This window comes from Tursiops truncatus, chromosome 4 (assembly GCF_011762595.2).
Source record: "Tursiops truncatus isolate mTurTru1 chromosome 4, mTurTru1.mat.Y, whole genome shotgun sequence".
NCBI lineage: Eukaryota > Metazoa > Chordata > Mammalia > Artiodactyla > Delphinidae > Tursiops > Tursiops truncatus.
Window position 1 is genome coordinate 56,713,764 of NC_047037.1, and position 15,064 is coordinate 56,728,827.

Genomic DNA, 15,064 nt, shown 5'->3' on the forward strand with positions numbered 1-15,064 from the left:
CTAGGAAGGATCTGTAAGGAAGAGAAGGTTCACATGGGCAGACCCTCACTCTAGGGAGGGAGTGATCAACCCACCATCTGGGCACTTCCATCCCAGTCCTGGGGTCCTGCACGAGGAGACAAGCCCCCTTGCCTGGTGGGAAATCTGCTGAGACAGACAGAAGAGCTAGAGAAGCCTAGACTCTACTTGGGAGGAGTGCACGCATGCTGGCTTGCTAACAATTAGGTCTGAGAGAGCCTTGTACTGGCAGCTGCTGCCTTGCTGTACTTCCCAATCTGAAAGGGCTAATGCCCCGACCTAGCTCACTCCACACCGTAGCCTGGCATGAGATCAGGGCAAAGATGCAGTCTATTTAGGCAGAGACAGACCAGGGTGCCTGGGATGTGATCTGGGCAGAGCCACAGAGACTATTATCAGTGCACACATGGGAGCAGTGTCTAGTCAGGCAGACACTGTCAGTGGGCGCACTGGGCACTGGCCACAAGAATGCGAAGCAGCTAAGCGCTGCATCTCAGGCAGACAGGCCCAGGGCAAGAGTACCCAGATAGGCCAGGCTTGGTGTCCCAGAGAGAGCACCCTGGCTCTGCCCTCTCTGTGCAGCTGAGCACTAAATCTGGGGAAGACAGGTCCTGGAGAAATCTGTCACAGAGGCAGCCCAGATCTCAGGTTGTAGCACAGCCACCTCAATTCCTGCAGACACAATGCCCCAACCTCCACCCTACTCCATGCCACAGCCTTGTACTAGATCTGGAACAAAAAACACAGAAAGTGATAGGACCCTGGGATGCTTCCAGACAGAACCACACAGGTGGTGCACAGGTTTGCTGTGACCACAGGAGCCTCACTTGCTTCAGCAATCACCTCCTTTGGGGCAGGGCAACAGAGACTAATTGAACCTGACCCTCAGGCTTCTACTCCAACAACTGGGGAGCAGACCCCACCCCTGACTGGGCAGTGACAGCTACAGAGCCAAGAGGAAGCCCTGCCTCACATCCAGCACAGACTCTAGACACCAGTCACACCCCCTATCAAGGAAATAACGATGAGTACTCTTAAGAAGGACATGACTGGCATCCAAAACCAGCCCTCACACCAAGAATACTGGACAGTCTACACAGGGACACTCCCACATAAAAACACCCCTTTAAGACCACAGTAGATAACTGTTTTTCCTAAATTCACAGAGACAGAGAAAGTTTAGTAAACTGAAAAAACAGAGGAACTACTCCCAATTTAAAAAAACAAGAGAAATCCCCTGAAAGAACAAATAATAAAATAGACCTCACCAGTCTACAGACCCTGAGTTCAAAATGGAAATAGTAAAAGCAGGGACTTCCCTGGTGGCACAGTGGTTAAGAATCCACCTGCCAATGCAGGGTACACGGGTTCAATCCCTGGTCCGGGAAGATCCCACATGCCGTGGAGCAACTAAGCCCGTTGCTCACACACAACTTGTGGCTCACCCACAACTCCTAAGCCTGCACTCTAGAGCCCATGAGCCACAACTACTGAGCCCACGTGCCACAACTACTGAAGTCTGTACACCTACAGCCCATGCTCCACAACAAGAGAAGCCACCGTAATGAGAAGCCCACGCACCGTGATGAAGAGTAGCCCCTGCTTGCCACAACTAGAGAAAGCCCGTGAGCAGCAACGAAGACCCAACACAGCCAAAAATAAATAAATAAACACATAATTTTAAATAAATAAATAAAAGCAGATAAAAATAAAGATCACTATAACAAGGAACCAGAAGCTTTATAAAGATGAACCAATCAAAATTAGACAATTCAATTGCCAGTATGAAAGCCAATCTAGAAGCAATGAATAGCATACTAAATGATGCAGAAGGGACAAATAAGTAATCTGGAAGACAGAATAATGGAAACTACCCAATCAAAATAGCAGACGGAAAGACAAATGAAAAAAATGAAAGCACCACAACAAAGAGTAGCCCCCACTCGCTGCAACTAGAGAAAGTCCTCATGCAGCAACAAAGATCCAGCACAGCCAAAAAAAATTTTTTTTAATTTAAAAATAAATAAATAAAAATAAATTTGAGGGCTTCCCTGGTGGCGCAGTGGTTGAGAGTCCACCTGCCGATGCAGGGGACACGGGTTCGTGCCCCCGTCCGGGAGGATCCCACATGCCACGGAGCGGCTGGGCTCGTGAGCCATGGCCGCTGAGCCTGCGCGTCCAGAGCCTGTGCTCCGCAACGGGAGAGGCCACAACAGTGAGAGGCCCGCGTACCACAAATAAATAAATGAATAAATAAAAGAATTCAGCAATACTAAACCTACCCTAAAAGAAATACTGAAGGGTCTTCTCTAAATAGAAAAGAAGAAAGACTCTATAGGAAAGGGAAAATCACAGTAGGAAAGGCAAATATATAAAAGGACTGAAAATCATTTAAATAAGCCAGTACATAGATTAAAAAACAATCAAAGAAATTTTGTAAAAGCAATGGTAACTACAATTAACAGCAAAAGGATAAGCATGAAGATGTAAAACAGGACACCAAAATCACAACATGTTGGGGAGGGAAGAATAAAAATGTAGATCTTTTAGAATGTGTTTGAACTTGTATGATTATCAGCTTAAAGCAACTAGATATAGTTATGGGTCAACATACCATACTTATGATATGGTAACCACATATCAAAAACCTACAATAGATTCACAAAAACAAAAAGAAAGGAACTCAAGAGAATTCCCTGGCGGTCCAGTGGTTAGGACTCTGTGCTTTCACTGCCGAGCGCACAGGTTCAATCCTTGGCTGGGGAGCTAAGAATCCTGCAAGCCACGCAGCGTGGCAAACAAAAAAAAAAGGAACTCAAGCATACTACAAAAGAAAATAATCAAGCCACAAAAGGAAAAACAAAAAGAAGAAATTAACAAAGAAAAACTATAAAATAACCCCTGGAAAACAAAGATTAAAATGGAAAAAAGTGCATACTAATAAATAATTACTTTAAATGTCTATGGACTAAATGCTCCAATCAAAAGACACAGAGTGGCAGACTGGATTAAAAAACCAAGAACCTACAATATGCTGCCTGAGAGACTCACTTCAGGGTGAAAGACATAGTCTGAAAATGAGGGGATCAAAAAAGATATTTCATGCAAATGGAAATGACAAGAAAGTGGGGTAGCAATACTCCTATCAGACAAAATAGACTTTAAAACAAAGGCCATAAAGAAAGACAAAGGACACTATATAATGATAAAAGGATCAATACAGAAGAGGATATTACACTCATCAACATATATGCACCCAATATAGGAGCACCTAAGTATATAAAATGAATACTAACAGATGTAAAGGGAGAAATGGACAATAATACAATAATTGCAGGAGACTTTAACACCCCACTGACATCAATGGACAGATCATCCAGATAGAAAATCAATAAGGTAACAGAGGTCCTAAATGACACAACAGACCAGTTGGACTTAATTGACATAGGGGACACTACATTAAAAAAAAACAGAATACACATGCATTCAAGCATGCATGGAACATTCTCTAGGACAGACCACATACTAGGTCACAAAACAAGCCTCAACAAATTTAAGCAGATAGAAATTATCTCAAGCATCTTTTCTGACCATAATGGTATGAAACTAGAAATGCACCACAGTGAGAAAAATGGGAAAAGAACAAACACATGGAAACTAAAGAACATGCTGCAAAAAAACCAATGGGTCAATAATGAAATCAAAGAACGAATCAGAAAATACCTCAAGACAAAAGACAATAACCACCACTGGGATGCCACAAAAGCAGTTCTAAGAGGAAAGTTCATAGCAATACAAGCCTTCCTCATGAAACAAGAAAAATCTCAAATAAACAACCTAAACTACCACCTAAAAGAATTAGAAAAAGAAGAACAAACAAAACCCAAAGTCTGCAGAAGGAAGGAAATAATAAAGATCAGAGAGGAAATAAATAAAATAGAGATCCCATAGAAAAGATCGATAAAACTAAGAGCTGGTTTTTTGAAAACATAAACAAAATTAACAAACCTTTAGCCAAGCTTACCCAGAAAAAAGGACCCAAATAAACAAAATAAGAAATGAAAGAGGAGAAATAACAACCAATATCACAGAAATACAAAAAGTCATAAGAGAATACTATGAATAGTTATATGTCAACAAATTGAAAAACCTAGAAGAAATGGAAAAGTTTCTAGAAACATACAGCCTACCAAAAGTGAGTTAAGAAGAAACAGATTATTTGAACAGATCCATCACTAGAAGTGAAATAGAATATGTAATTTAAAAACTCCCTGCAAACAAGAGTCCAGGACCAACTGCTTCACTGGGGAATTCTATCAAACATACAAAGAACTTATATATTTATACCAAACCTTCTCAAACTATTCCAAAAGACTGAAGAGGTGGGAACACTCCCAAAGATATTCTATGAAGCCACCAGTAGCCTGACTGATACCAAAACCAGACAAAGACACTACAAAAAAATAGAAAATTACCGGTCAATACCTTTGATGACACAGACACACAAAATTTCAATAAAATATCAGCAAACTAAATCCAGCAATACTTAAAAAGGATCATACACCATGATCATGTTGGATTCACTCCAGGGTCACAAGGATGGTTCAACATAGGCAAATCAATCAATGTGATACACCACATTAACAAAAGGAAAGACAAAAAGCACATGAGCAAGCATCTCAATAGATGCACAAAAAGCATTTGACAAAATTCAACATCCATTCATGTTAAAAGCTCTCACCAAAGTGGGCAGAGAGGGAACATATCTCAACATAATAAAAGCCCTTTACAATAAACCCACAGCCAGCATAATACTCAATGGTGAAAAGCTGAAAGCCTTCCTGCTAAATTCAGGAATAAAGATGCCCACTCTCACCACTTCTTTTCAATGTAGTACGTAGTATTGGACGTCCCAGCCTCAGCAATCAGAAAAGAAAAAGAAATAAAAGGTATCCAAATTGGAAGGGAAGAAGTAACACTGTCACTATTTGCATATGACATGATACTCTATAGAGAACTCTGAAGTCTCCACACAAGAACTAATAAATGAATTCAGCAAGGTAACAGGATATAAAATTAATATACAGAAATCTGTTGCATTTTTTTACACAAAAAATGAAATAGCACAAAGTTAAAAAAAATTTTTTTAATTGTGTCAAAAAAACAAAGCCTCGGAATAAACTTAATCAAGGTTAAAGACCTATACACTGAAAACTATAAAACACTGATAAAGGAAACTGAAGATGATTCAAAGAAATGAAAATATACCTTATGCCCTTGGACTGGAAGACATAATACTGTTAAAATAGCCATACTACCCAAAGGAATCTACAGATTTAACGCAACCCCTATCAAAATACTCATGACAGTTTTCACAGGACTAGAACAAATAATCCTAAAATTTATATGGAACCACAAAAGACCCAGAATTGCCAAAGCAATCCTGAGAAAAAAGGAACAAAGCTGAAGGTACAACCCTTCCAAACTTCAGACTATACTACAAAACTACAGTAATCCAAACACAGTGGAATTGGCACAAAAACAGACATATAAATCAATGGAACAGAATAGAGAGTCCAAAAATAAACCCATGCATCTACAGTCAATTAATCTACAACTTCAGACTATACTACAAAACTACAGTTATCAAAACACTATGGTACTGGCACAAAGAGACAGATCCATGGAACAGAATAGAGAGCCCAGAAATAAACCCACACACCTATGGTCAATTAATCTTAGACAAAGGAGGCAAGACTATACAATGGAGAAAAGAATCTCCTCAGCAAATGGTGTTGGGAAAGCTGGACAGCCACATGTAAATCAATAAATTAGAACACTCCCTTATGCCATATGAAAAAATAAACTCAAAATGGTTTAAAGGCCTAAATATAAGACATGACACCATAAAACTCCTAGAAGAGAACACAGACAAAACGTTCTTAGACATAAATCATAGCAATATTTTCTTAGATCAGTCTCCCAAAGCAAAGGAAATAAAAGCAAAAATAAACAAATGGGACATAATCAAAATATAAAAGCTTTTGCACAGCAAAGGAAACCATCAACAAAATGAAAAGACAACATATGGAACAGGAGAAAATATTTGTAAATGATGCGACTGACAAGAGGTTAATATCCAAAATACACAAACAGCTCATACAACTCAATATTGAAAAAACAAACAACCTAATCAAAAAATGGGCAGAAGACCTAAATAGACATTTCCCCAAAGACATACAGATGGCCAACAGCCACATGAAAAGATGCTCAACATCTCTAATTATTGAAGAAATGCAAATCAAAACCAAATGAGATATCATCTCACACTGGTCAGAATGGCTATCATCAAAATGTCTACAAATGATAAATACTGGAGAAGGTGTGGAGAAAAGGGAACCCTTCTGCACTTTCGGTGGGAATGTAAACTGGTGCAGCCACTGCAGAAAATTTTCCTTTAAAAACTAAAAATAGTGCTACCATATGATCCAGCAATCCCACTCCTTGGTGTATTTCTGCAAAAAAGAAAAACTCGAATTTGGAAAGATACATGCACCGCAATGTTCACAGCAGCACTATTTACAACAGCCAAGACATGGAAACAACTGAAGGGCCCATGAACAGACAATTGGCTTAGGAAGATGTGGTGTATATATACAAATACATATATACACACACACACATGTATACACATACATATACATATACATACATATACACACATGTATATACATACATATACATACATGTGTATGTATATATACATACATATGTATGTATATATACATACATACATACACACGCACACAGAGGAATATTACTCAGACACAATAAAGAATGAAATATTGCCATTTGCAGCAACATGGATGAACCTAGAGAATATTATACTTAGTGAAGTCAGAGAAAGATCAATATCATATGATATCGTTTATATGCTGAATCTAAAAAAAAAAAGATACAAATGAATCTATATACAAAACAGAAACAGACTCACAGACATAGAAAAAAAACATATGGTTACCAAAGAGGAGAGGGAATGGGGGAAGGATAAATTAGGAATATGGAATTAACAGATAGAAACTACTATACATAAAATAGATAAGCAACAAGGATTTACTGCACAGCACAGGGAATTATGTTCAATATCTTGTAATACCTATATTGGAAAACAATATGGAAAAAAATACATATATATAAAACTGAATCATTATGCTGTACACCTGAAACTAACACAATTTTATAAATTAACTATGCTTTAATTAAAAAACTGTACACTTAAAAAGGTTAAGATGATATAAGTTTTGTTATGGGTGTTTTACATCAATTAAAAAAAAAGCATTAAACAAATCTGACCTAGTTGGTACAGAAGTAGCTAAACCAGAACTAGAAATGTAAAATAGTGCAGGTACTTTAGAAAACGGTTGGGCTGTTTCCTAAAATTTCAAACACAGATTTACCAAACAACACAGCAGTTTTACTCCTAGGTATCTACCCAAGATAAATAAAAACATATGTCCACACATATGCTGAGGGCTGTAGGTAGGAATGGGAGTGACTGCAGATGGGCATGAGATTTCTTTTTGGAGTGATGGAAATGTTCTAAATTAGATAGTAGTGATAGTTGCATAGCTCTGTAATTTCCTAAAAATCAAGCAGAAATAGAAAGAAAGAAATCTACTTGCCAAGAATTATAGGAACCATACACTCACACCTTTTAGCTTTTATCCCACACTCAGCAGTCTCCAGCCTCCCACAAATCTCACCTTTTCTAACCGCTCCGGACTTGGCATTGGCAAACTCTGCCGCTTAGCCTCCTGTTCTAGAGTTAGGAGCATGTTTCTTTCTTTCAGGAGAACATACCTATATCAAAAAACAGAGCTTGTAATGCTATTCTGTGCTTATATTAATAAAACTGTGATTTTTTTGACATCAAAATTAATATCTGTACTCAAAAGTCCTTTAGAATAATCCTTTATATAGAGCTATATCTATTCTTACTCGTTTGTTCAATAAATTTTCCATGTGCCACATACTGCATTAAGTGCCAGAAGAGTTACAAAAAAGCATAAAACGTAGTCCCTACATTCCAAGTGGAGAGAGAGGATGGAAGATAACACTTATTCAGTTCCTGTTATACACCAGGCAATGTGCTAAATAAGCACATATATACATTTATTTCACTGAATTGTCACAACAATTCTGAAGTTGGAACTATTTACACATTCTAAATGAAGAAACTAAAGCTAAGAGAAGTAAGGTTTCGGGGGGCACATGCCTCATTCAAGATTCAAATCCTGAACTCCCTGGGTGGAAAACCCTCCCTCCACAACTGAAATGTGGTGTGGTATACTCAGTGGTATAGACAACAACTACCAGGAGAATTAAGTGGGAGAGATGAGACATTCCTTCTGGTTAATATGATCAACGAAAGCTTCATAGAGATGGGGTATGTTAGGCTGGAAAGGAAACCAAAGCAAACACAATCAAATCACTGAAATCAAAACACTGAGGTGGTAAAGCTCAAGTGTGACTTTTGTGAATAAATAAGTTTGATTGAGAATCAGAGCTGGAAGAAAGGAAAGGAAATAAATGTGGAGGGCAAAGAAAATGAAACAAAGGAATTGGGGTACTTTTGGGTATGGAAGAAGATGATTTGGGGGGAAGGAGTGGCAGAAGATAAACTATTTGGCTTTAGCCAGGATGAATATTGAAACTGCCTTAACTATCCCTTTACAAATAACCAACAGTAAACGTGCTTTAAAACAACGTATTTTTTACCATGAATCTGTGCTGTTTTAAATATAACACTTCTGACACCAAATGAGGGGTTTTTCTCTCCTGACAGTAACATGTTGTCTTTTCCATCTCCCTGACACTAACTACCTGAAGTCAGAGCCAGAGTCCACAGATTTAAGTGTTCAGTCCCACAAGAAAGACTTCAGATGCCCCACTTCAGATGCCAACAGCAATTTCCAGGCCTCCCACATATCTGACTGACCAGCTACAAACTGGGGGTTCCAACAACCTTGTCCATGGGTTTGATAATTTGATAGAATAGCTCACAGAATTCAAGAAAGCACTTTACTCTCTTACTGGTTTATTATAAAGGATACAACTCAGAAACAGCCAGATGGAAGAGATGCACAGGACAAGATATGGGGAAGGGGTGCAAAGCTTCCATGCCTTCTCAAGGCACACCACCCTCCCAGAACTTCCATGTACTTACCAACCTGGAAGCTCTCCAAACCTAGTTGTTTAGGGTTTATTATGGAGGTGTCATTATGCAGGCATGATTGATTAAATCACTGGCCACTGGTGACTGAACTGATCTCTAGTCCCTCTCCCTCCCCAAAAGTGGGGGTGGTGGTAAGGCTGAATGCTCTATCTGCTAATCACACCTTGGCCTTTCTGGCAATCAGCCTCTATCCTGAAGCTACACAACAATACCCCCCAGCCCCCACCCCCAAGAGCTGCCTGATTAGAAGACACTCATATCAGTCAGGCAATTCCAAGGGATTTAGGAGCTGTGTGTTAAGCGATCAGAGACAAAGACAAAATATATATTTCTTATTGTATCACATAAATAAGCCTGTAATATTAGTGGTTTTATAAGCATTTTACAGTTCTTTAATCTGCCATGAAGGATAACCCTTTAAATCAAGGGATAAAACTTTAAATGCCTACTACAGTGCCTGGACAAATAGTAATTATGAGTGAAGGGAGCATGGTGAAAGAACAACAAGATGGGTAAGAAGTGGTATGCACTGCTCCATTTAGACCAGCCAACTGTCACCATGTAAAAATGCAGGTTCAGTGTTGCAACATCACAGGTCTGATTATTCAAGAGGAGCCAGAAATCCTTATTTTTGTGTGAAACTTCCCAATTTTTTTTTTTTTTTTTGCGGTACGCGGGCCTCTCACCACTGCGGCCTCTCCCATCGCGGAGCACAGGCTCCGGACACGCAGGCTCAGCGGCCATGGCTCACGGACCCAGCCGCTCCGCGGCATGTGGGATCCTCCCAGACCGGGGCACGAACCCGTGTCCCCTGCATCGGCAGGCGGACTCTCAACCACTGCGCCACCAGGGAAGCCCGAAACTTCCCAATTTTTAAAACACAGCACAGCCCAAACAAACATATCTCTGGGCTAAATATAGTCGATTAATGTAGGGGGATAGGTGGGTCAAAAGGTACAAATTCCCAGTTATAAAAGGAAAAAGTCAGGGGGATGTTATATACGGCAATGGTGACTATAGTCAATAATACTGTACTGCATATTTGAAAGTACCTCAGAGAATGGATCGTGAAAATTCTCACCACAAGGAAAAAACTTTTTGTAACTATGTATGGTGACAGATATTAACTGGACTTATTGTGATCATTTTACAATATATACAAATATTGAACCATTACACTGCACATCTGAAACTAATACAATGTTATGTCAATTATACTTCAATTTATATATGTATATATACAATGCAAATCTGTCTTAAATCCTCTCAATTCTTTCTAATTTATCAGGAGAATCTGCCAGAAAAACCTACCCAAATTTCCAATTAAGTGCACCCTCCAATACTCTTCCTCAAAGCAAAAAAGCTAAAGCGTCCAGACCATGCAAAAGGTAATAAAAAGGAAGAAGGCCTAAATGTAACCAACTCATCCCCATTTTGCTTTATTAGTTTCTTGAAATTCTTAGTATAAAAGTGGTAGTATGACTGGTAGCAGTTACAGTAAAATTTCTAAACTCCCAACTATTTAAGAACTCTGATACATCTGTCATAATGTAATTTAACCTCTGTAGTACTTATAAAAATTTTAATGATCTTATATATCACAAAACAGTACTATAAATCACTTTATTTAATTTCTTACATCAGATAAAGTTTATACCTCATTATTATAAAAATTTTAATGATCTTATGTATCACAAAACAGTACTATAAATCACTTTACTTAATTTCTTACATCAGATAAAGTTTATACCTCATTATTATACTATAACTGCTTCAAACACTTAGATGTTAATGTACTCAGTATACTTACCAAAGTTTATGTAAATCTTCATTACTTTTGTTCCTTAATTGCTGACAGGTCCATGAAGCTCCTATTAAAATGATAAATTCATAACATGAAATAATTTTCTAGCTACATGCCCTTTGGCAAATTACTTAACCTCTCTAAACCTGTTTCCTTATCTATAAAATGTGTAATAGCTTTATTATATTATAGTACAATATATAATTAGGATTTGTGATTAAATTAGATAACACATATGAAAATATTAGTAATGTGACTGGCAATAGCATTCAAAAACTGTTATTAGTAGTATAGAAGGTACCTTCACAGTCTAATGTCAAAATACTTAGTATCATTATAAATTAATATTCAACTATCTCTAAAAAAATGAAATGTAAAACAAACCCCAAACCGCACCTTAGTTAATTTCAACCTACTCCTCTTCTAAACCTTTTGCCAACCTTCCAAGGAACAGTTAACTCTACTATTATACTGTCCTTCTAATCTTCTCTAATAGACATTCCCAAAGGAAATCAAAAAAGGAAACACTTAAGTAATTCCCAAACTGGATAAATAATCCCAAAATGACAGAGGGTTCAATAAAATTATTTAATATAGGTCAACCCAAATATCTCACCAGATTTCACTTTTTCTTCCCCCCAATTCTTTGGGTCATCAAAAAATTCTTCCAGTCCTCTCCTAGACAATGTGGTATGAAGTAATCTACACTGATGAAAAGATGTGACATTTGGTGTATTCTTAGTCAACAGACAAAGAGAAAACCTGCAACTGAACATATATAAACAAGTGATTCAAGTTTCACAACATTTGGATTTTATAAGCAATAAACGGAATCATTTCCTCACCTACAATGTCAAACAACCAACTTGGGGTTTCTGCCCAAGAAACGATAAACTCATAAAATGCTTTAGAAATTATTTTTAACATGCCATTATATATGTTGCTATCCTGTAACTTCAGAGCCAATATATTGACATAATTATATATTTTAAAAGTATTTTTTAAATTAATTAATTAATTTATTTTTGGCTGCATTGGGTCTTTGTTGCTGTGCACGGGTTTTCTCTAGTTGCGGTGAGTGGGGGCCACTCTTCGTTGCAGCACACGGGCTTCCCATTGAGGTGGCCTCTCCTGTTGCAGAACACGGGCTCCAGGCGCCCAGACCTCAGGACTTGTGGCTCGCGGGCTCCAGAGCGCAGGGCCAGCAGTTGTGGCGCACGAGCTTAGTTGCTCCACGGCATGTGGGAGCTTCCCGGACCAGGGTTCAAACCTGTGTCCCCTGCCTTGGCAGACGGATTCCCAACAACTGCGCCACCAGGGAAGCCCGACATAATTATATTTTAAGGTAACATTTTTAAGTCCTTCATATGTGGCTAGTGGGCATATAAGCAGATAAAAACATTCTGAACTTTAATTTTGCAACACATCAGAGACCCCAATGCTTTCTCCTTTAACCCAGTAATTCCACTGAATTTAGAAATTTCAACTAAAGAAATTATCAGAGGGACTCCCCTGGTGGCACAGTGGTTAAGACTCCAAGCTCCCAATGCAGGGGGTCTGGGTCTGGGAACTAGATCCCACATGCATGCTGCAACTAAGAGTTCACATGCCACAACCAAGGAGCCCACACATGTTACAACTAAGGAGCCCTCGAGCCACAATTAAGGAGCCTGCCTGCCACAACTAAGACTTGATGCAACCAAATAAATAAAAAATAAATAAATTTTTTTTAAAAAAGACAAATTATCATAGATGGGAATTGATAAATCAAAGTGTCTATTGTGGTGATCATTTTGTAATGTATAAAAATATAGAATCACTATGTTGTACACCTGAAACTAATATAATATTTTAAGTCAATTATACTTTTAAAAAGTCTATTAAAGCATTATATATGATATCAAAAAGCTGATAATAATGTAAATGTGCAACTGGGGAATGGTTAAAAACATTATTGTGCATCTGTATGATAATCTATTATGCAGTAATCTAAAAGTCATGTTTATAAAGAATATTTAATGACCTGGAGAAATAACTTAAAATACAATAATGAAGTGTATAACAAATGTTGTATTCCTACCTAGAAAAATTTAACGTGAATCTAATCATGAGGAAACAATCAGACAAATCCAAATGAAGGAATATTCTAAAAAGGCTGACCTTATTAAAAATGTCAATATCATGAAAGAGAAAAAACGAACCATTCTGGATTAAAGAAGACTAATGATAACACGACAATTAACAGGATAAATGTTCATTGACTGGACTCTGAATTAAAAATTAAGAAAGAAAAAAAAAATTCCCCAGTGTGATCATTGTAGTATTGTGGTTAAGACAGCGTTCTTGGGACTTCCCTGGTGGCGCAGTCGTTAAGAATCCGCCTGCCAATGCAGGGGACACGGGTTCGAGCCCTGGTCAGGGAAGATCCCACATGCCACGGAGCAACTAAGCCCGTGTGCCACAACTACTGAGCCTGTGCTCTAGAGCCTGCGAGCCACAACTACTGAGTCTGCATGCTACAACTACTGAAGCCTGCACACCTAGAGCCCGTGCCCCGCAACAAGAGAAACCACTGCAATGAGAAGCCTGCGCACCACAACAAGTAGCAGCCCCTGCTCGCCGCAACTAGAGAAAGCCCGTGCACAGCAACTAAGACCCAACACAGCCAAAAATAAATTAATTAATTAAAAAAAAAAGACAGTGTTCTTGTTCTTAGGAGATATATGCTGAAGTGTCATGATGTTTGCAATTCTGACATGCCTCAAATAGTTCAGAAAAATAAAGGCATGGATATAAAAAGTATAGAAAATGTGACAAAATGCTGAGGATTGGTTAACATAGGTGCAGAGTATACGGTTATTCTTTGTACTACTCTTACAACTTTCCTTTTGGTTTGAAATTTTTTAAAATAAAAAGTTGGAGAAACAAGGGTAGAACACAAAAATGCATATACGTAAATATTATCCTGATTTTATTTTAAAATCTCATGTATGTCTATATATTCAAAGTTAAAAAGAATAGAAGAAAATCTGTTTATCTCTGAATGGTAAAACCATAGTTGATGTTTACTTTCTTCTTCAAAGCACTTTACCCTATTTTCCAAAGTGTCTGTAAATGAACAGATATTTATTCAACAGTAATGATAAAAATCCACAATTTTTTTTTAAGGAAAAACGATGATGAGATGGAAGAGACGATTAATTCAAGTTTGCTACTTTTCCAGTTACAACCCCTGAACCTCTGCAAAAAACAAACCAAAAAAATTGCTTATCTCTGAAGCTAATGTAAGTTCACTATATCTGAGAGATGCCCAATAAATATGCTGGATTCAAGAGCACATACATTACTTCCTTTAAAAAAAAAAATGACTACTTTCATTTGGCTACCTTCATTTATTCACTCAACATTTACTGAACAATCTCTTTTTGACAGACTCTGGGCGTACACCCTCCCACCCCTTTTTAAATCCATCCAAATCTGACACAGCCTTCAGTTCCACAGCCAAAAGCTTTCAGTGAAGTTTTTCCCAACTCACCCAGCCGAACAGGATGCTTCCGCACCTCTAGGTTTAGTTCAACAAATACTGGTTTTCTACAGACCCCACGACTGCCTGGTCCACAGTAGGTGGCAACAAAATGTTTGAGGAAGATACGGAAATGTCGCAGGTGGGGGACTTCTCCAAGGTCACTCACTCCTCACGGAGGTGGGTTCGGGCCCAGCCATCCCAGAGGCCTTTCCATCCCTAAGCGTTTCTCAGTATCTCGCCAACCAAACAAGAACCAAAGTTGGAGAAGTGGACAGACCTACTCCTCACATCACTTACCTTGTGCTAGCAGGGACCTGAGGACTTATTAACGACCTGGAAGCCTTCAGGGCCGCCGACACTCTCCTGCACAAAACAGCCAAACTGGCAGCAGCCATTTTTCCGCATAAGTAAGCAAACCGCATTTCCGCCAACAATGATGTCACTTCCGGCGTCTCACGCCGACCGGATGACGAGAACAGGA

At 38.5% G+C, this 15,064-nt stretch overlaps 1 protein-coding gene across 3 annotated transcripts in view; it reads right to left on the reverse strand.

Moving 5' to 3' along the window:
* MRPL47 (mitochondrial ribosomal protein L47) overlaps window positions 1–15,026 on the reverse strand; it is a 36,190-nt gene extending 21,164 nt beyond the window's left edge. For all 3 annotated transcript variants that reach the window (XM_073803920.1, XM_019946280.3, XM_019946279.2), the window contains exons 1-4: window positions 14,881–15,026; window positions 11,674–11,825; window positions 11,064–11,124; window positions 7,782–7,878 (exon numbers count right to left, since the gene is read on the reverse strand). In XM_073803920.1, the coding sequence (XP_073660021.1) occupies window positions 7,782–7,878; window positions 11,064–11,124; window positions 11,674–11,825; window positions 14,881–15,005 (435 nt within the window). In that variant the 5' untranslated portion in view covers window positions 15,006–15,026. The remainder of the gene's footprint in view (window positions 1–7,781; window positions 7,879–11,063; window positions 11,125–11,673; window positions 11,826–14,880) is intronic.
* Window positions 15,027–15,064: the final 38 nt, after the last annotated feature.